Here is a 20,850-nt window from a genome sequence, read left to right on the forward strand (position 1 = left end):
ATGATTCCCAACATTCGGTTCGCTTTTTTGACTTCTGCTGCACACTTAGTGGATGTTTTCAGAGAACTCTCCACAATGACTCCAAGATCTCTTTGAGTGGTAACAGCTAATTTAGACCCCATCATTTTATATGTATAATTGGGGGTCACTGGGCAAACTGTCCACCTCCCCATGCCAGTGCTCTGCTTCTTCCCAGAGACAGGCCTGTTGCACAATGCTGACAAGCCTTGGAAGTTTAGATCCAGATCAGACCTATGACCAGAATGAGCCCGCTTCTATCTTTACAGGACGCCCTCTATGCTTGGAACAGCTTCCACATCCTATGCACCAAGCACCTTCCTTCCTACCTGGGGACAGCAGGCTGTCAATTCTGGTATGGGATCTCCTGCCAACACCTCTTACCTCACAGAGTGTTGAAATGGAGCACGCAACAATAGTCAGTCTTTAAGGTGCCATCGTACTCAGTGTTGTTTTTGTGGATACAGACTAACACGGCTACCCCAATACTTAAAAGTAGCTATTTCCCCTTGATCCTTTTTGCTAAGTGTTCATACAAACAGGGACCATTGAGATCCAGAAGCACGCTCTCTCTGGTAGGGAGCTCCAGAGAAACAGATGGGCTTCCCCCCAAAATTGCACCCAGTATAGTTCATTTGCTGGCAGAGGTGTCTGAGGATTTACTCTCCCGTGTTTGGCACACACCCCCGCCCCGCTCCTCTGGTCTTAATTGAGACTGTAATCCTGCAATGAGCACCAAACCAGGTGGACCCCTGTGCCCACTGCAATCTCTCTGGGGCAAAGACTCCCTCTGTGTTTTGCAAAGCGCCACATACATCTAAGGCACTTCACAATGGCCATTTAAAAGAGATCAGGCTGCTTGCTGCAGTAATCAGTCGTGGGCACTAGAAGGTGCTCAGTTTGCACAGATGCTGCCATTGCCAGGAGCAAAGGCACAGCTACGTGCAGATGTGTTAAGTGGAAGCAGCTTCATGATTTTGCCTAATGCTCTCCTGCTGGGTCCTGTTGAGCCTGGGTATTGGGAGATTCTGTCCCTAGCTGTCAATTTCCTGGTTTGGTAGGAGGGCAAACGTGACACTGAATTTTGACCACGTTGTTTGTTTCCCAGTCTCCGGAGTCCATAGTCAGAGATAAACAGTAAGGGGCCCTTAGTTTCCTGTTGGGAAAGTCCATCCCCACAGACTGCAGCAGGGCAGCCATTCTTTTCAACTCTCAGCACAACACTCAGCCCCAAAAAGGATTGGTCATCGGATTTCAGCACCCGATCCAGTCACCTCTCCAGCTGTAGAACGCCTATGTCCAGCCTGCAGACTCAAGACCTTAGTTTTAGCCAGCAATCAAGTCCATTGCTTGGACTAAATCAATGAGTGAGAGAAAGACAGAAAACTATGTTGCAGGGGCTCGGGAGGATTAAATGGGCCTGCAAACCCTTTGAAATCCCAGGCCTGCAAAACGGCTTCCAACAGATCTTTGTTTAAAGAAAATTCCAAAAGGAATCTGTTTAAACATACATACATTCCCCTGTAGTGGCTGCAACCCAAACACTGCAGCCTTATGCTAGAGTACCAGAACCTGACCATGAAACGGACTAGAAACCAGGGGAAAAATGACCAGTTTATTTTCCTGGTTCCATTTGAAAGAAATGCAGAAAAGTAGGCAAACAGTGTTAACAGCAAAGCGCAAGCTAGATTTTCAGATTCTTTCTGGGTAAATAAGCTAATGCATTAACAGAAAGATAAGATTTGGGGTTGTTTATTTTCCGTTTGGGTCAGTAACTCCAGGCCTGGGTCCTTTCAGCCAGGCTCCTAAATACATGTGGCTGATTTGCAGAGGTGCTGAACATCTGCACCTACCATTGTCTTGAGCCTATATGAAAACCAGGCTATGTTTATTTAGGTGCCTATGTGTGGGTTTAGGACATTAGCTTTCAGCAGCCAAGTTTGAACGTTAAGGCTAGGATTCTTAATCTGACAATGTCCCTTTAAGAATGTAAAAGGAGGGAGGGTTCGTCTTCAAGCCAGGATAAGAGGATTGTTTCTTGGTATGGGATATTTTCCAGGACCCTTGTGGCAAAAATCCTATAGCACTTAATACAAAGTGATCACCTCCCTGCAAAATGTTTGAACCATCTTATGAAGTCTATAGAGAATTTTATAGCAGGGATAAAATTCTATAGGATGATTAAAATGATCTCCTCTTCTACTACATCCTGTAAGCCTTTGCGCGATTCCTATACCACAAAAGGTTTTCACTCCTCTTCAAATCCATAGGATGTTTCTAACACAATGCAGCACACGGAGAAAGACTCATATTCTTCCATACCATAGCAAATCCGACATCAGCTTTCTTCAAGGCTGGGCCATCATTGGTCCCGTCCCCAGTCACGGCCACCACCTGCCGCCGCTCTCCAACAGTGCTGTCAATAATTCCTGAAACACAGACACAGGGTTCAAAGGCAACAGGCCCCAGCATGGGCTCCTTGCACAGATGGAGCTGCACTGGGTAGCAGTTAGCCTGGGAATCACTAGATCGGCACAAAGTGGCAACGATATAACAGTGGCACGTCTTCTCTTAATGTGGACACCTGTCAGCCACTGAATATTGCAGGGCTGCGTCTCTCCTTGGGGACAGGCACCGTTTTTAAGACTCTCATCCAGTGTCTCTTCTGGCAGGGGTGCTGGAACTATTTGTAGGGGCAGGGGTGCTGAGAACCATTGAACCAAACTGTCAACGCTGTAGAGGAAACCACTTCAAGCCAGGGGGTGCAGCCGTAACCCCAGCACCTCCAGTTCCAGCACCTATGGCAGGATCATACCACTGCTGATACTTTGCCTTTCCAGATCACCTTCCCTGCAAGGATCTCAGTCCTTGAGCCTTACTGCCCCCCTAGGAAGATGATCAGCACCAGTTAGCCTTGTTATACAGATGGGGAAAACATGTCAGGCACAAGGAATGATGGGGGAAAAAGTGTCTTGCTCTAGGTCACAGTGAGTCAACGGCAGAGCTAGGAAAAGAACACAGGAGTCCAGGTTCCCTACCCTGTGGGAATTTGTACAGGAGCGCTTACCTTTCACAAGCGTATGCTTATCCGTGGGGGAGGAACGGGCCAGAACTCGCAGCTTGGGCCAGACTTTATCCAGCTGCTCTTGCTCCACCTGCAGGACCAACCAAGAGAGAGACGTTGAGTCGGTCAAGGAGCGTGAAGCTGCCTCCGTGGGCCTGGCCAGGCAGGCGTTTGAAAACTAGAGCCGAGCGAATCATTGATCATTCAGTTCGCTGGCCGAAAAGAAAAAAAAAACTGAACGAACTATTCAGTGTGGGTCCAAAAAGTTTAGTTTAGTTTTCAGGTGCGGGGGGTTTTTACTAGCTCGATTTCAAAACAAGAAGTCAAAACAGTTCATTTAGCAAAAATATCCAATTAAAATAGTTCAACTTTCCCCAAAAAGTTTTCCCCTTTGTTTTCCCCCCCCAGCTGAAGCGATAGGCAGAATTGGACCCAAACTCGTGAACAGTTTCTCAGCCTGAAACTAGTTTATTCACTGAAAAATGCAGTCACTGAAAAATTTTGTCCAGCCAAGGATTTTGAGAGCCAAGGATCATTAGGTAGGGCAGGACGGGGAGCGAGGACTGGATGGTCCCTTCACCTCAACTTTACTGTTTCTCCCACGACAAGTCTGGAGCCCAGGCATCTACCAGGGGTCACTGGCCCCTAGCCAAGCTGGCTAGAAGCTCCAGCTGATACGAGCTGAGCAGGCAGCTCTCCATGACAGGCATTCGAAGCATTATAAGCAGCGAGGTCCAGTTCAGTTTTGGTCCAAGAGGCCATGTATTATGCAGGTAGCCTCTTGCTCCTGCCTGTGCTGCACTTCCAGATCTATGGTTCGGAGCTAACCGCACCCTTTGTCAGCAGGCTACGCTTCCGAAGATGCCTCTGGAGTCCATTGCCCAGGGCCCCGAGTGACTCATACAGAGGCAGGGTCCCTTATCTGTATTCCTACCTCTCCCTTCTCATTCCGGATGAGCCGGTTGAACTCCTTGCCCTCCAGGCACAGGAAGTCCTCCCCAGGCAGCAGGATGCCGCACTTGGTAGCGATGGCGCGGGCCGTGTTGATGTTGTCGCCTGTCACCATGCGGACGGTGATGCCAGCACGCTGGCACTTCACGATGGCCTCTGGCACCTACGGGCGAGGTCAGAGAGAAACACTGTGGAACAGGGCCACCCGGGCGGAGGGGGGGGCAAGTGGGGCAATTTGCCCCAGGGGAGTTTTCAGGGGCCCCCAGGGGAGTTTTCAGGGGCAATTTGGCAGCGGGGGGGGTCCTTCAGCGCCGCTGAACACACCCGGAGTGAAGGACCCGCTGCCACTTCTGCCGCTCCGGGTCTTTGGCGGCAGTGCAGCGGTGGGGGTCCTTCCGCTCCACGTCTTCGGCAAAGCGTCCCGAAGACCCGGAGCGGAAGGACCCCTGCCACCGAAGACCCCAGGCTCCCTGAATCCTCTGGGCAGCCCTGCTGTGGAAAAGTGACAGATGGGGGAAGAGAGACGGACTGGAAAAAGAAGCTGTGGAAAAAACCTGTAGGGTCAGACAGACTCAAGGAGCCCCACCTGTACAGTGTGAATGGAGGGCTGGGGTAACGGGCACAGAAAAGCTGGCATACAAGGGACATGCTAGCAGCTTTGGTGCAGCAGGAGGCCTCCCTGGGAAGGAGCGGCAGATGAAGGTAGGATTGCTGGAATCCTGGCCCAGCAGTCAGGAGAGGTTCAGGCATGGCAGCAAGCCAGGGCAAATTGAGGAGCAGCATCTGGGAAAGTTGGGTGCGCGAGGGAGCTGGGGGTGCGAAGAGTCCATCCAGGGAGAAGGTCCAGGGGGATGAAGATCAAGGAGCCCAGGGTGGGGCTGAGATGTCTTGAGGGGGTTGGAGCAGGAGGTTGGTTCAAGTTTTGGTGAATTCAGGCCTCATTCAGTCCCAATGCACCGCTGGGCTGGGCCGGGCTGGCCACCAACAACAGGATCATGCAGAGGGATGCTGCGTAGGGTGGAAGGCTCAGGGCAGCCTGGAAGGAAAGCCCCAGACAGAGGAATCCCCAAGAACCAGAGAGCAGGAAGGAGCGGAGTCTTGCTTCTATGCCTTGTTCTCCAACCCCATGGGGTGGTTGATTTGACACTGGCCTCCTAGCGTCAAGAACCAGGCAGCGGCTAACCGAGGGCAAGGCAAAGAGTCTCCATCTTGCTCCACAGGAGCGGGGAAGCAGCGCATGGCAAGTTGGGTCTATGGAGCCCAGATGCTGGGCACTGGAGCCCCATCGTACTGAGTCGCGCACAGGGGACTCAAGTTACTGAGAGTTTGACAGGAGCCAGCTCACTTCTAAGCTCGGTGTAGGAGGCACTGGCTGAGCGGTTCTGAACCAAGGAGCTCATTCTCTCCATGGTGCTAGAGGACAGCAGGTCTGTTCAGAGCCGTTCCTGGAACTGAATGCGGGGCCGTTCCTCTACTGCCCCCAGGGACACGTAACCTCATTGCCTCCTCCACGCGATGCCGCGGTGCTCAGGAACCTCCGGTGCTGCAGTACGGATGAGCAATCTAATCGAGACGTGGGACGTTTTATTTCTCCTGCTCTGCCGGATGGCACGTTGACAGCGGCCCAGCCCGGCATCTCCGGCTGCAGCAGCACCACGTCGCTGCGCTAAATAGGTTTCATCTCATACATAACGAGCCTGAGCAGGGGGTAGGGCATCCTCGGCTGTGTGTGTGTGTGTGTGTGGGGGAAAAACATTACTGAGAAATCAGCAAATTGAATCATGGCCTCCAGAGCCGGTGCAGACCGGGCATCTGTAATGCGATTCCCGAGCCCAGATACTTCAACGTCTAATTAGGGAAAGACGAGAGCAAGGCAGGCTCCAAAATGTAATAAAGAGGCAGGCATGGGACTGCTTATTGCTTTAGCCCAGCGGTCTGTCTGTTACCCCCGGGCGAGCTGTGAGAAAGAACAGGGGGAAGGAGCAGGTGGGCATCGCTGGGGAAAACAGGTTCCTGTAAACAGTACTCTCCCACCCTGGGGGGCAGCAAATCAGTTCCCCCCCACCCCCCCATTAACCTTTCACCTGTGGAACACTCCACCCGACTTCTGGGCAACCTCTGGCAATGCACCCTTCCCTTGAACATTGGCACTGGAGGGGCGCTCGTGCCCAGACACCTGGCTCAGACCAAGATGCCTTTGTGGGGATGTGCCTGGTATACAGGTGAGGAAGGGAGGGAAGCGCACACCCCAGGCACTTGGCGTGCTCCGCATAGTGGCACAGAGCGAGGGCACCTCAGGAGCAGGCACCCCCACATGGCACAGGGACCGGGGGAGACAATGCGTGGCACACTGCAGGACATCTCTGTGGGGTGCTCGTGCCCCATCCACCTCTCTAGACGGGCACTCATCACCCCGCAGCAGCAGCAGACCGGGGGGCACAGAGCTCATGCTGCAGCAGGGTGGAGAAGGGACATGCAGCCAGCAAAGCAGCCGAACTGCCCGGGTTAAGGTGGTGAGAGGGCGTTGTGGTACCTCTGGCCGGACAGGATCCTCTATGCCGACCACGGTGATACAGGCCAGGTCAGACACGATCTCGTTCTCGCTGTCCCAGTCAGGCTCGGCGTCGGCAGGGAAGTCGCGGAAGGCCAGACAGATGGTGCGCAGTCCTTGGCACGCCATCGGCTCAATCACCTTCTTCACCATCTCATCCCGGTCCTTCACCTTGAACACCCGCAAGTCCCCGTTCTTGTCCAGAATCTTTGTGCACCTGCACACGGCGAGAGGTTTCAGAAGTTAACGGAGAGATGGCTTGGCATCTGCCGACGAACTAGAGAGGCAAGACTCCCAGCCCCAGCCACACATCAGAAGAGACGGTGCCACCGATTTAGCAAGCCCCTCATCTGTCAGTTAGGCATGAACCCCAAGAGTTTGCAGGTGAGCCCACAGGAAGGGAAAAAAAAATTATATATACATGAGGTGGATGCTTCCTTCCCTGAAACAGCCTAGATTCTCAGGGCTGCAGAGCTGGGCGTGGAATCTCTCTGGAACACACTCCCTGCCAGATGTATGGCACTACCTGGCTGCAGACACCAACGCAGCTTCTGCATGGCATTTTGGCTGCCAGGAGCGCAAAGGCAGCAGTAGAAGTGACAAAACAATTACTCAGCAAATGTGCCAAGCGCCCTCCAGACAGGTTCCGCTTGAGCTCCAATTAACAGATTGTATTTTATGCCAAGCAACTGAGGATGAAGCCACGGGGCTGTCCTGCATGGCACAATGCTCTTATAATGACCGCATGCAGGCTCAAAGATGGCAGAGAACCGCTCACTTCACTAGGTGCTATTTGAAGCTTTCCTAGAGGCAGTGTGGCCTAGTGAATAGTGCACTGGACCAGGACTTGGGAGACTGTGGTTACCAAGCAGACTGGGAATAGAACCCATCAAGTTACATCTCTCTGGGCCTCAGTTTCCCAATCTGTAAAATGGGGATAATGATACTGATCTCCTTTGTAAAGCGCTCCGAGATCTACAGATGAAAAAAGTGTGCTATACAAGAACTAGGGATTATTCTTCTCTGTTCTGCAGATAATGTACATGAGTCTTTTTTCACAAGAGAGATCTCACAGATGTCCCCTCCCCACTGAAATTCCCACAATTCTGGGTTCATTCTGGGAAGGGCTCCCCAGACCACCAGTGGCCTGTGGAGCATAGCCAGAGAATTTGCATTCAGAAGCACCACTAGTGGCTCTAGCAGGGGGATGGCTTACTCAGCAACGTAGGAGGGAAGGGTAGTTACTTGCGTAGGATGATCTCCGAGGCTCCTTTGCTGTACATGCGGAAGCTGCCGTCCGGGTTTTTCAACACCGTGCTCATGGATTTGCGCACTGAGTTGAAGGTGTAGACCTTGTAGAGTTTCTCCTCTGGCACCTCGTTCCGAACTGCCTGGTAGTCTTGCTTCAAATCCAGGACGAAGCCCAGCAGGGAGCACTCTGTCTTGTTCCCCACTTGCCGCGGGAGGCCCCCTTCCTTTTCTGGTGGCTAAGAAGTTCCCAAAGTGGGGAGAAAGGGGGGAAATAAAAGTCAATACAAATCTTCCCGGCCAGGCCCACTGAGGTGGGGGGAAAGGAGGGGAGGAGTTGGAAGTCTGATCTGCAGGGATATAATGGATGTTGACTTTTTAAAGATTGTGATCAGCAGGGTCCAGAGCGAACAAGTCAAGATGAAATGGGAGTAGATTCCACTTCTTAGAGCCTTGGAGCCAGATCCTCAGCTAGTGCAAATCAAGATAGCGCCACTGAGGTCAACCCCAGCCCCGGAGAACTAAGAGGCATAAACCCCAGCTGAGGACCTGGCCCATTGTTTCAGACTCTCTGCATCACCACATCTATGTAAAGGCCCGTGCAAAGTGATGGAAAGTCACAGATTTAAGGGGAAAAACGGACCCCTGATCATCTAATCCGACCTTCTGCATAACAGGGGCCATTAATTCCTATTTGAACTAGATCCTCTGACCAGCTGTGTGGAGGACACAAAGCATGCTAAGCTGCTCTTAACTCCTTGTTCATCGGGAAGTAAATCTTACACCCCCTCCCCCATATCCTATCACAGCCCCAAGCTTTTCCCTGTGCTGTTCCTTTGCATGGGTCGCCAGCCACCTGAGCTCTGGGAGGGGCTAGAAGCAGCGTTGTCAGAGTAGCAGGGGGAGGACAACTCACCAGGATCTTTGACGTGTAGGCGGAGTTGATGGCGACGCTATGGACGATGAGGTCCAAGACCTTGGACAGGATGGCTTCGGGGTCGGGGATCTGCCGGTAATGGGTGTCGCCCACGTAGGCCTGCACCACGGTCATGCGGTTCATGGTGAGCGTGCCAGTCTTGTCCGAGCAGATGGCCGTAGCGTTGCCCATGGTCTCGCAGGCATCCAGGTGCCTCACCAGGTTGTTGTCCTTCATCATTTTCTGCAGCGGGGCGCAAGACAGGCCGTGAAAGGGTTAAGAGGCAGGTAGGCTTCTCCTCACCTGTGTGTCTTCACACGGCACACAGCCGGAGCTCACAGCCATGCTTCGCACCCCCCCGGGAAGGCAGATCCTGGAGCCAAGGGCACTGGGAACACAGAGGAACGGGGAGGCCATGGCCTCTGCACTCAGCATCACCTCAGCGAGGGATGCCGTTTCTGTAGGGCCAGCCCGACACCCCCACGCCCTCCCAGCTCTGCTCCGCGGCGCTCCGCTGGCTTGGCAGGAAGCGCTATTGCCACGTGCGTCCCCAGCAGTGCCAGGCCAGGCTCCTGGCTTACTTAGAACAAGGGGACGGGAGGGTTTGTCTGGGAGAGCAGGACACTGGGCAGGGGAGCAGCAGCGGAGTAAATGAGAATCCCTTTCCCCAGCCGGTGGCTAACGCGGCCCAGCGCCGGCCTCCCTGCACAACAGCTGGGAAAAACAGGCCTCTGCCCCCGGCCTTCCCGTGGGGAGGAGAGCCACCTCCATCTGCACTCTGCCCCTCCAAAGCCCCCCTTGCCATCGTGAACATAGCACCCCCACCTCCAAATATGCACAGCTCCCTCTATGCGCCTTGGTGAAGATGGGAACCCATTACTGTCCTCTGCTCAACACTTCCCCCGCCCCAGCCTTCTGGTGAGGGGAACAACCCCTCCCCTTCTGGTGAACACAGTCACCCCAACATTCCCCGCCCAGGTGCGGCCTCACCTTGACCGAGTAGGCCAGGGAGATGGTGACAGCCAGGGGCAGGCCCTCAGGCACGGCCACCACCAGCACGGTGACGCCAATGATGAAGAACTTGACGAAGTACTGGATGTAGATGGGGGTGCACTCAGCCAGCCAGGGCCTCTGCTGCACCCCAAAGGTGTCGATCACAAAGTACAGCACCAGGATGACCACCGTGATGGCCGACATGATCAGTCCTAGGGAAGGAGACAGGTGAGAGGCCAGCGAGACCTGTAGCGACGCCCACACCCCTAGGCTGGGGATCGAGATGGGAAAGCCGCTCTGACAAGAGTGTCTTGGAGCTCTGCTCCCCCAGGCTTGAACCCTGGGGGCTCTTTGCCTGGGCGTCCATCCACACCTAAGCCTGCCCCAGCATTTCAAAGTGTTCACAGCAGGGTCTCTGATCCCATAGACTCCCCGGGCCAGACTAGCCGAGGGGCTGCTGGTGAAGACGGAGGTTCATTAGCAGAGCTATGTGGAGACCTAGGACTGGACTAGGGCACGGGAGAGCTGGAGTTCAGGATTGAGGGGCGTGAGCAAATCTGTGAGCATGGAGTGCCAGAGGGTATTGGAGGTCAGGACCGAGGTACATTAGCAAAGATGGGCCTGGGGGTACCGTTGGGATGAAGGGGCGTCAGCAAAGCTGAGTGTGGGGGATCCAAGGCTGGAATAGCAGGACGTGCTGCAGCTTAGGACTGAGGGGAACCAGCACAGGGACCTTCTCACACCATGCCAGTCTCTAGCCCGCACTATCTGTCCCTCATGGTCACCGCCAACACATCTAGTGGAACATCCTGCCACTACAACTTCACTGGGGAGCAGACCAGCGTGAAGCTGTCTGAGAGTGGAGATACACCTCATCCATGCTCACCTGCCTTCCCAATCTGCACTGCCAGGCGGGTGAGCTTCCCTTGCAGCACCGATTTCTCCTTCTTCGGGACCTTCACCTTCTTCTTCTCCTTCTCCTCATTCTCCACCCCTTCCTGGCTCTTCAGGGGCTGGATCTCCAGGGCCACACCATCCTGAGTTTTAGCTACACCCCAGGGGCAAAAGAGAGACAGTGGGTGAGTGGGAGAGGCCATGAGGTAAAGCTTTTGACGCCATTGGACAGAGATGGTGGAGAGAGAGAAAAAAAAAACCTAGAGCAAAAAAAAAAAAAAAAAGGACTCCCCTGGCCCACACAGGCAAACGCTAAGGTTAAAGCCTACACAGTCCCAGGGAGCCTGCCCCAGAGGGCAAGTGCCTGGAACAGCTCATGGGATCATCTCTCATTTGCCTCCCTGCCCCCAACCCCACTTCCCAGGTAAGGGAAAAACATCTCTACTTGATTACACCGGAGGAGGCAGGACAGCCTTACTAGGGTATGGGGCCAAGACTCCTGGGTTCTATTCCCAGCTCCGCCAATGGCCCTGATTGTGTGGTCTTGGGCGAGAGTCCCTTCACTGCCTTGTGCCTCAGTTTATCCATCTGTAAAATGCAGCTTGTGATACTTACCTTACAGGGTTGTGTTAGGAGACTTAATTTGCTAAGTGTTTGTAAAGCCCTTTGAATACAGGATCATCAGAATGGCCACGCTGGATCAGATTACAGGATAATCCAGGATCCTCTCACCTACAGTGGCCAAAAGCACAAGCTACTTCGGAGGAAGGTGCAGGAACACCTACAGTAGGGCATTATGGAATACATTAAGGTTTCCTCCTAACCCCCACTGGAGGCTGCTTTATGCCCTGAAGCATGACTGTTTAGATCCCTTCCAAAACAGTCATCTTTAATCCTAAATTTTATAACTCCAGGTAATTATCCATATGCATGTCCTGTACTTTCTGGAATCCTGCTAAGCACTTAGCCTTGAGGAGATAGTGGCAATGAGTTCCACAAGCTAACTTCCCACTACGTGTAACAGTATTTCCTTTCCTTAGCTCCCCTGTTCTACACATGTGCCATGGATGAGCTCTTTAATGCCTTCATGGAAGCTCAGTGGGAGTCGCTTTACGCAGACAGCATTTGAGGGGGTGGAATGGAGGGGAGGGAAGGTTAAGGATTGGGGGTGGAGACTGACTCATTAAAGGTGGAGGAGTGAACCGGCTTCTTTACCTTCAGCCCTCTGTGATCCAGCCCAAAAATTTCTTTAGGATCCTTAAGACATAAAAAGGCCAGATCCTCAGCTCATGCAGCCGGATGTAGCTCCCCCCATGTCAATAGAGCTATGCTGGCCTACACTTGAGTATTTGAACCCAAAGAGCACCAACGAAACAAGAAGTCGGGGTGGGGGACCATGAAGATGAGTAGAAAACCCCACAAAAATAATGGAAGTTATTTACTTCATCTCAGTTCTTGTTCTTGGGTTTAAAAAAAGCCAAACAACCCAATCAAAAAAGCAGTGGTTCACATACAGATCCAAATCTGGCTGTTTCAGAGCAGATTCCCCTTTCTAGCCTCCACCACCAAAGTGTTATGGATTCAGAAGAACTCACAGTTGCTCCAAAATGGTGACCTCCCTGATTAGGACTTTCAGACAGAACAGAAATGAGGGTGGGTGAGGAGACAACAAAACAAAAATCCAGAACACCCACAAACCCAAAACAACGCAACATGTCAGATTGGAAGGAAGGAAAGAAACGTAAACTGCCGAGAGAGAGAGAGAGAGAGGGTGGAGAAACAGACAGGTGCAGAAATGGGCTTCCTCTACACAGCCTGGAAAGAACACTGTGAGAAACATACTGGAGGAGTAGACGCTCACTTTGATTCAAAAAGGCCATGAGAAGAACAGGGTGTAACAGTTTCACAGGCCAAACCCACCACTGATCCGGGTCCAAACTTGGGTGAGGGGGGCAGCACTTCATGCTCGGACTTAAAACCCCATCCCCACCACCCCATTTGCTGCAGAGCGCTCTCCTCACTCGATTCCATGTCCACATTCATCCTGGCCCGACGGAGGGAGGAATCACTAGCTGCTGCGCTGTGGAAGAATCCCAGGTGGTCAATTTTCTGCTGGTACAAGGCAGTGGTGGAAACTGACAGCCCAGATCAGAGACAGGGCAGAACTATCTGGGGCAGATTTGGTCCCAACGGTCTATTTCTAGGCTGATGTTAAACCTCCCTGAACAATGGGGCTTTTCCCCACTTCCACTCTCCCACCTTCCTCGACCCACAGATCTTGATGTGCTGCTGTCTGTCTAGCCCAGACCTTCCTTTGGAAGAGGCCAGGCCGCCTCATGGGGCGCAAAGAACCGTCATCCCCCCTCACAGCACCAATGGTGGGGGAAAAAAACCCCCAAAAAACAAAAAAAACCAAACCCAAATCCTTCGATCAGAACCCTAGGCTGACAGCAGAGGGTGCTGCGACTCCAGCAGCACAGACCTGGGGTTTGAGGCTGGCCCCTAGTTGGACAGGATGGCTCGGGGAGGGGGCACTGGGGATCAGGGGTAAAGGAAGCGTGGAGGTTAGCACTGTGGGGACAGTTACACCCTCTTCCGGGACAACAAGGCGAGATTCTCGCTGCAGCGGCGAAGAGCACAGACTCATGGGAAGAAGGAAGGAGGAATGCTTGGTAGTTAGTGTGGTGCTGGTTCAAAGGATGGAGAGGCTGGTTACCTTTGTTGCGATTTTCAGGGGCTCCTGCTTTTTTACCTGTTCAGACAAAGAGAAAAAGGGTGGAGTGCTGAGCACATGGTTCTCGACATTAACGTCCCTGTGGGCAGGAAAACACCCTGGGTGCTCTCTATGCTGGCACTCGCATGGCAGGAATCCCACACAGCTGCTGGGCTCCACGTAACTGGCCAGGACTCAAGAGATCAAAGGTGCCTCCCACCCATAAAAGCCAAAGGGGATTTCTCCTGCCAGGTCTCAGCCCTCCTCTCCCTGCTGCTAGAAGGAGCATTTAGCCACAGGGCAAGGGAAGTCTCTGCCTGACGAAGGCTGGTCTCGTGGGTAAGGCACTGGGGTAGGACTCAGGAGCTCTGGGCTCAGCTCCCTGCTCTGCCACAGACTGTGTGTGACCTTGGGCAAGTCACTTCCATCTCCCTGTGCCTCAATTTCCAATCTGAAATGGAGAAAATACTTCACTTCTTCCACCTGTGGTCTCAACTCTTTAGCGTATGAGCTTGTCATGAGTGGGGCTGTGTGTGTTTGTACAGCACCTAATGCAAAGGGAACCCGATCTCGGCCGGGGCAGAACTTCAGGCCAGCCCAAAAGGGACCATCGTGATCGTCTAGTCGGACCTGCAGAATGCCGGCCGATCTCTGCATCAAGCCTGTAATTCCCGTTTGAGCTGGAGCAGTTTTTAGACAGACAACCCACCCAGATTACCACGATAGCAGTAACGTCTTAGACGTAGCATGGAAGCTCTTGGGGGCAGGAACAGTCTTTGTTCTGTGAATGCTCAGCACCAACCACAATGGGGCCCCGATTTAGGACTATGGCCCCTGGGCGCGACTGTGATACAAACAAGCAGCAGCAGCCAAGAGCTGTTGGGAACAAATCCGCATTGCAGGACTGAGGGGCTTTGCCTGATGGGTCTAAAGTTGGACTATTTATCCAGACAACCCTCCGCCCAGTGATGTGGAGAGGCATGGGCCCTGGGACACAGCACCCTCGGCCCACCCGTCCCCTGCTTTCAACATCTGGGGACGGCACTGGAGCAGGACTCCAGTACAGGATGTCAAGCCAGGCTTAACCGGCCAGCAAACGCTACCGCCCGGGGACGGGGGGAGATGCCAAGTGACATTTACGAAGCAGAATAAATAAGAAGTTGGGCACCACTTCCTGAGACAGAGGGAACCGCTTCAAACGAGAGACCAAAGGCTACTCCCTGAGCAAGAGGAGCGACTCCCCAAAGGTGGGAGACACAGGATTGCCTGGCTAGCTGGAGAGGAGATGAACAGCTGCCTCTCCACTCACTCTGCCTCATCCTCCTTAATCCTTCTGACAAGCACTGTCCATGAGCAGCGGTTCTGTAGGGAGACAGCAGAGAGCCCATCATCTGGTCCCTTTTACTAATCCCCGGATGCTTTGCCAAAGCGGATCGACAGCACCAACGCCTGTTCTGCGGACTGGGAGCGAGGGAGCATTGGGCTGCTTTGATAAGTGGGGAGTTGCTGGATTGTCTCGGAGCCCCAGAAAGGAGGCGGCACGGTTCTGAGCCATCTGTGATCGGCAGGGATTGGGGTGGAGTGGGTGGAATAAGCAGCAAGACATCGGAGCGGTGTGCAGGGTGGTGTTTGGCTCCTGGCACGGTCGGTGCTGTATAGGTGAGCAACGCAGCCTGACAAGCTGTGCCCCTCCCACCCTGTGGGCACACGCCACTTCTTCCCCCTGACTGACACACACACACCCCGGGGCTCCCCGCAGAGTGCCCTCAGCTTTCAGAACACGAGGGGTTCAGACAGCAGCACTGGGATCAGCCTGGCGCCATAGCTCACCCCACCGCAAGGGGCTTATGAGCGACCGGCCCCTCTTGTAGCCTGGAGCCAGTGAACGGAAGGAGCAAAGGGCTGAACCTGTTAAGTGCAAGGCCCCACAGCTCTTTTCTGGGAAAAGTGGGCTACCAGGATAGGAATGGGTCCAAAGTTCACAATAGCTTAATGCAAGGTGTATATGCGGGGGGGGGGGTCCCAAAGGCGCATTTCCCCACCCACCAAAGTCAGGGAGCCAGGAGTGACCCTCTCCCTGCACAAAGTCCTACCAGCTGAGGATCTCAGACAGCAGAGCAAAGCAAGTCCTCCTAGCCATCCTCCCCCACCCCCACACTGCCAGGTCAACCCTGGGGGATGGGGAGTCGGTCTTTGGATGAAAAGAGAGAACAAATGGAGAGAGAAAGAAAGAAAGCTGCTGGTGAAGCCCTCGGGTGCTGGACTGTCTGAAGGACATGGATCATTTCAGCTATCAGTCACCTCCCGCCATGGGGCTGGAGCAATAGTAACTCCATTGACAGCCTCTTTGCCAAAGCCAGCTCTGATAGCCACTCCCTTTCTGCCTCTGAAGCCTGCTCCCACATGCTCCCGAGCTGCGGCTGGATGGAGACAGAGCGGTGGATGGTGCGTCAAAGAAGGCACAGGAAGGGGAGCCCAGGCAGTGCCCCCAGGCTCCCAAGCATGGAAGGGGCCTTCTCATGCGGTGTGCTCCCTGCATCATGACCTGATGGTGCTAGAAGTGGGATTCCCAGCTTCGTCTCCTAAGGCTTGACAGGCCCAGCTCAGTCACTCACACTAAATGGGGCTGCGTGTTCCCTCTCAGCCATGGACACAGCTCACCACATCCCAGAAAGAAACAGCTGGGCTCCCAGAGATCGCCATACCTTTCTTCACCTTCTTCTCCTCCTCCCCTTCTCCTGCACCCAGCAGAGTGAAGATGATTCCAGTTTGCGAGTTGATGCCCACAGCCGTCACTAACATCCGTCCGGAGCCCTCCATCACATGGGTACCTGGCCAGGGGAATGAAGCATCGAGGGGAAAGGAAAACACAAACCAGGAAGAGGAGACATTAACAGTCAACTTCCTGACTATTTTAACACAAGAGACTGTTGGACTCCAGGGGATGGAGTACAGAGCCTGTTGCTTCTGGGTCACCGGTTCAAACCTGGCCCAGGTCAACCGAGACCCAAAGTTATTGCTGGAATGACGGCTGCTCAGAGCCTCGTTTTAAGTTAACTGGATCTCATTCCAGGTTCCCTGGGGCAGGCATCGGCATCACAACGGGCCACTGAGACGGAACTCCCCGCTAGAAGTGATCCTATCAGTCTAGCGAGATTTTTATATTGGCCCCAACCCACACATGCTGCCACACTACAGAAACCCCTCCAGGACAGGGTTGGAGCATACCGGCAGGGAGCAAATGGCAACAGACACCTGCTCTGCTGCTGCCCATGCTGTCCCTGCTCTGGAAGGGGATTCACCCTCCAAGGCTGGTCATCCACCAAGACCATTCTTGGTCTGATCAGTAGCTGAGGGGCCACTCTATGCTGTGCTAGGACCATGAATGGCCAGAAGGGATCTAGCCATCTCCTGCTGGCCATGCTCCAGGGATGGGCATGCAGAACCCGGTCTAACTTGTGCCGGCATTGGGAGGGTACCAGCACTGGGTCATCTGAACATGAATCCTGCCAAACCCCAAAGCATCCAGAGGCTGGGTATCTGGCTGGGGTTTCCAGCCCTAGCGTGGAGGGCTTGGGTCACAAGTCACGTCTGGTGGCCTCACCTGAAAGCAGCATGGGGTCTTTATCCAGGGATTTCTTGACATGGTCCGACTCCCCAGTCAGAGAGCTCTCGTCGATCTTCAGATCATTGCCCTGGATCAGGATCCCATCCGAGGGCAGCAGATCACCTGAAAGAGGAGGGAACACATTACAGGCCAGCCTGTGCCTGACACAAAGCTCATCCTGCCCTTTTCTCAGTCTGCGGCTGGGGAGGCAAGGCCTGAAGAATTCCTGATGCCAGGAAGATTACCCAGAATCCCAAGGCATGGCTAAGTCTAGGGGAGAAGAGGTAGCACAATGGTGGGAGAACAAAAAAAACAAAAACAAATTACTCCTTACAGCAAAGCTGTAGAGACAAGCTCCCAGTGGTGACAGACAGCAAAGGGACACGGTGGGGCGGGACGTAGAAGATTGCTGACTGGAGAAATTTTTCTTCAGTGCAATGAAAGCCTGAGCAAAAGCAATTCGGTGAGTCCCTGCTGGGGAAATGGCTACAGCACGAGGTACTCCACAGAGTCCAGCTTAGCACCAACAGTTGCCTCTGTGCGTGAGGAGCCCACGCAGGCAGACATTGTCCTCCACAGACAGCAGCCCCTGTAAGGTCAGGATGAAGGCATGCTGGGACAAGTGGGGAACAGGTACTGCCCACATCCAGCGAAGAAGGCAGCCAGGGCCTCAGTTTCCACTGCTGGCAGCTCCATGACTGAGCCAACTCAAGGAGGGAAAGGGCAAGGTGTGAGACAGGCACAGGAGTGCCTGAACTGGCCAAGTCAACTCTCTGTGGGCTGGCTCCCCTCCCACCACTCACCGTATTTGATCTGCGCAATGTCCCCCACCACGATCTCAGCCACAGGGATCTGGATCACCTGCCCCTTACGGATGACCGTGAACTTCTGCTCCTGCTCGATCCGGCTCTGAAGACCCCGGAACTGCTTCTCCTTGCTCCAGTCGTTGAAGGCCGTCACCAGCACCACAATGATCACCGAGAAGAGAATGGCTGCTCCCTCGATCCAGCCAGCCTGCGCCTCCCCCTCATCCTCCGCGCCCGCCACTGCTTGGCCACACACTGCCGGGGTGGGGGTGGGGGGGGGGCAGGAAGTGCAGAGAAGAGGAAGATTCAGTCACGTAAAGGAGTTCTCTGTATCTGTCAGCATGTTGCACAGCAAAGGGCCTGAAAAGCCCACATACACACAGATGCCTCCTGTCCCTTTCTCCCACAAGTCACTCCCTCTGGTCGCCCTTCTCCTACGGACACTGCCCATCCAGCCATTTCTGCATAGAAGTTATTTTGGCAGGGGCCTGGGAATCAGGACACTGGAGTTCTTTTCACAGGTCTGACATGCCCTCTCTAGGTGTGACCTTGGGAATGAGTCACCATCTGTGTCTTGCTTTCCTCAGTTGTTATCCCAATTTGATACTTCAAACAGCCACCAATAAAAACTAAGCAAACACCATTACTGGGCCCTTGCAGAGAACTTTGCAACCCTTAACCAATTAACCCTTACAGATTAAGGCCCCAATTTACACAGGCTCGAAGAGGTGACATGCCTTGCCCATCCACCTCCAAAACCACAAAGGGGCACCCCATCAGAGCTGGGATTAAGTCACGTGGCCAGACCACACTTATCAGCCCACCTGATACGGACATTGCCAGAGGCATAATCCAGACTTCGCAAAGGACTCAGATCTCTGGATGACAGGTACTAGATTACACACGCTGGCATGAGATCAGCCTGTGGGAATGTGTCTCTCTCTCTCGAGAGCTACGATAGACCCTGTATAGCCTGCTTCATGGTAGGTATCCCCAGGGCTGAGCACACAGCAGGATGACCAGCAATGCAAACCCAAAACATAATGGTCACGCACTAGGAGGTGGTTGTTCAGGGGACAGGGTGCTTTTATCTTAGCTATGGTGTATGCACGTGCACCGGGATCTGGTACGGTTAGGAGATACAGACCACCATGCAGGTATTTCCAAGCCTACTAGGTGGGTGCTTGGTATCTTGGTGGCAGATAGAGCCTTAACATACATGTATATAAGTGCACCAGTATGGATACGTGACAGGTCTGGAGAACCTTTCTCCCTTGTTCTGGGCATATAGCGCTGCACAGCCAGGATCACAGGTTGGGGACTAATCTTCCCCTGAGGCATCAGGGATTGGCTGCAAGGGGCCTGCTCCAACTCCTATCCGAGTCAATGGAAGGACTCCCACTGAGCTGGATGGGAGTCAGATGGGGCCATAGGAAAGGCAGGACTTTGACCAGCTGGGCCCTGCATGCTGCCATCACACCAGTGAAGGCCTGCCTCCATTTATCTAGCTACCCACCCACACAGCAGGTGTGCAGACCAAGCCCCGATCAGCATATCAGCCAAACCGCTCCTCTGCTCTTCACCCCCTCTCTTCAGCCTATTGCCCCTGGTCAGGGAGCTGTTTTCCTCTTGGGGTCTCCAATTGGGATTATTTTGCTATCTCTGGCCAAGAGCAGAATTTTTTCACCCCCGTTCTCAGCCCATCCTGCCAAGCCTGCCTGGCCTTCCTTGTGTTTAGAGTTCAGATTCATTTTGATCCATAAACTGATGCAGAGACACACAGGATACGAGACATGCTGCAGTTTCCTCTCCTCTACTGTTCCATAGGATGAAAACTCAGCGCCATGGTCTAGCTTGGAAGCCAGTACTTTCCCTGCAACCCCCCCCACAGCCTAGGGTCTCGCATCCAATCCACAGCATCCTTTAGCGCCAGGATCGTGCCACTGACTTCTCCTTGCAGGGACTATAGGCACTCGGAAGACAGCGCTCATATCTTTCTGTATAGCACCTTTTAAGCCCATATAATCCCAGAGCACTCTCCAACAGACTATTAACAGGAGTTCTGACTCCCTCAGATGCAGCTGCTTCTGAGGTGGAGCCTGGAAGTTGTTTAACAAGCCCCTGTTCTGAACTGTGTTGCAGTAAGCGAATCCTGTATCTCCCTGAAACGGCAAGGGGCAGAGAATTAACAGAGATGGAATGTGGCCAGGACATAGGCATTAACCCTTTTTGTCTATTGGCCTGACCCAAAGCCCATTCAAGGTTAATGGGAATCTCTCCATTAGCTTCAATGGGCTTTGGATCAGTTCACAGATGTTAGCATTTTCCACCACACCCAGCACTGTAGCATCTAGCTGTACAGTGGGAGAGGTGTGCTGGCAAGGAAACCGGCAGGAAAACTCAGCGATGTCAGCTGTATGTTAGGGAACTCAGCTAGGGAAAATCTGCTTAAGAGTCAATCAGGCAGCGTGTATGTTGGGGCAGGAGTGGGGAAGGGAAATATGAGGCCCCAGATCCCCAGCTGGGGCAGAGGTAGAGTTCCACTGAAGTCACTGGGCCAAATCCCCAGCCTGTGCAAACCCAGATAGTTCCTCCAGCTTCAGGGTCACACCAGCTGAGGATTGATCCTAAAGAGGAAGCCTAAAGCAGCGATCAAAGCGCCTTTTCCAGAACACAAATGATACAGCCTAGGGGATAGGATAGTGCGGCTCCTGGCAAGACCAACCCCTTCCGTGCCAGTTCTCCGTGAATGTTCCTGGAGACGCGGCCCCTTCCCCGCCGCAGCTGTGGGGCACTCACATTCGTTGTCGCCACCTGGGGGGTGATAGAACGACAGACCCAGGGAGATTATGGCTGCGATTTCCAAGATGATCAGTGTGACGTCCTGAAGCGCCTCCCAGACTAACTGCAGGAAGGTCTTGGCCTTTTTGGGCGGGATGAAGTTCTGGCCAAAAACCTGCCTCCGCTTCTCCAGATCCGCTGGGTTCCCAGACAAGCCTGGAGAGGAAGGCAAGAAGGAGAGGTGAGGAGAAAAAAGTCACCCTGCCACCCCCATCCCAACAGCTGACACATCATCCTTGGACATCCCT

At 53.6% G+C, this 20,850-nt stretch overlaps 1 protein-coding gene across 4 annotated transcripts in view; it reads right to left on the bottom strand.

The window, feature by feature from the left end:
- The window catches only part of ATP2B4 (ATPase plasma membrane Ca2+ transporting 4), a 100,165-nt gene that overhangs the window by 22,813 nt on the left and 56,502 nt on the right, over positions 1-20,850 (bottom strand). For all 4 annotated transcript variants that reach the window (XM_048826312.2, XM_048826306.2, XM_075121959.1 and 1 more), the window contains exons 3-15: positions 20,561-20,758; positions 17,759-18,016; positions 16,953-17,078; positions 16,054-16,179; positions 13,352-13,387; positions 10,628-10,789; positions 9,739-9,953; positions 8,749-8,991; positions 7,830-8,071; positions 6,567-6,801; positions 4,017-4,196; positions 3,086-3,173; positions 2,341-2,447 (exon numbers count right to left, since the gene is read on the bottom strand). In XM_048826312.2, coding sequence (XP_048682269.1) covers positions 2,341-2,447; positions 3,086-3,173; positions 4,017-4,196; positions 6,567-6,801; positions 7,830-8,071; positions 8,749-8,991; positions 9,739-9,953; positions 10,628-10,789; positions 13,352-13,387; positions 16,054-16,179; positions 16,953-17,078; positions 17,759-18,016; positions 20,561-20,758 — 2,216 coding nt within the window. The remainder of the gene's footprint in view (positions 1-2,340; positions 2,448-3,085; positions 3,174-4,016; positions 4,197-6,566; positions 6,802-7,829; positions 8,072-8,748; positions 8,992-9,738; positions 9,954-10,627; positions 10,790-13,351; positions 13,388-16,053; positions 16,180-16,952; positions 17,079-17,758; positions 18,017-20,560; positions 20,759-20,850) is intronic.

The sequence above is a fragment of the Caretta caretta genome, chromosome 21 (genome assembly GCF_965140235.1).
Source record: "Caretta caretta isolate rCarCar2 chromosome 21, rCarCar1.hap1, whole genome shotgun sequence".
In the NCBI taxonomy this organism is placed as follows: Eukaryota; Metazoa; Chordata; order Testudines; family Cheloniidae; genus Caretta; species Caretta caretta.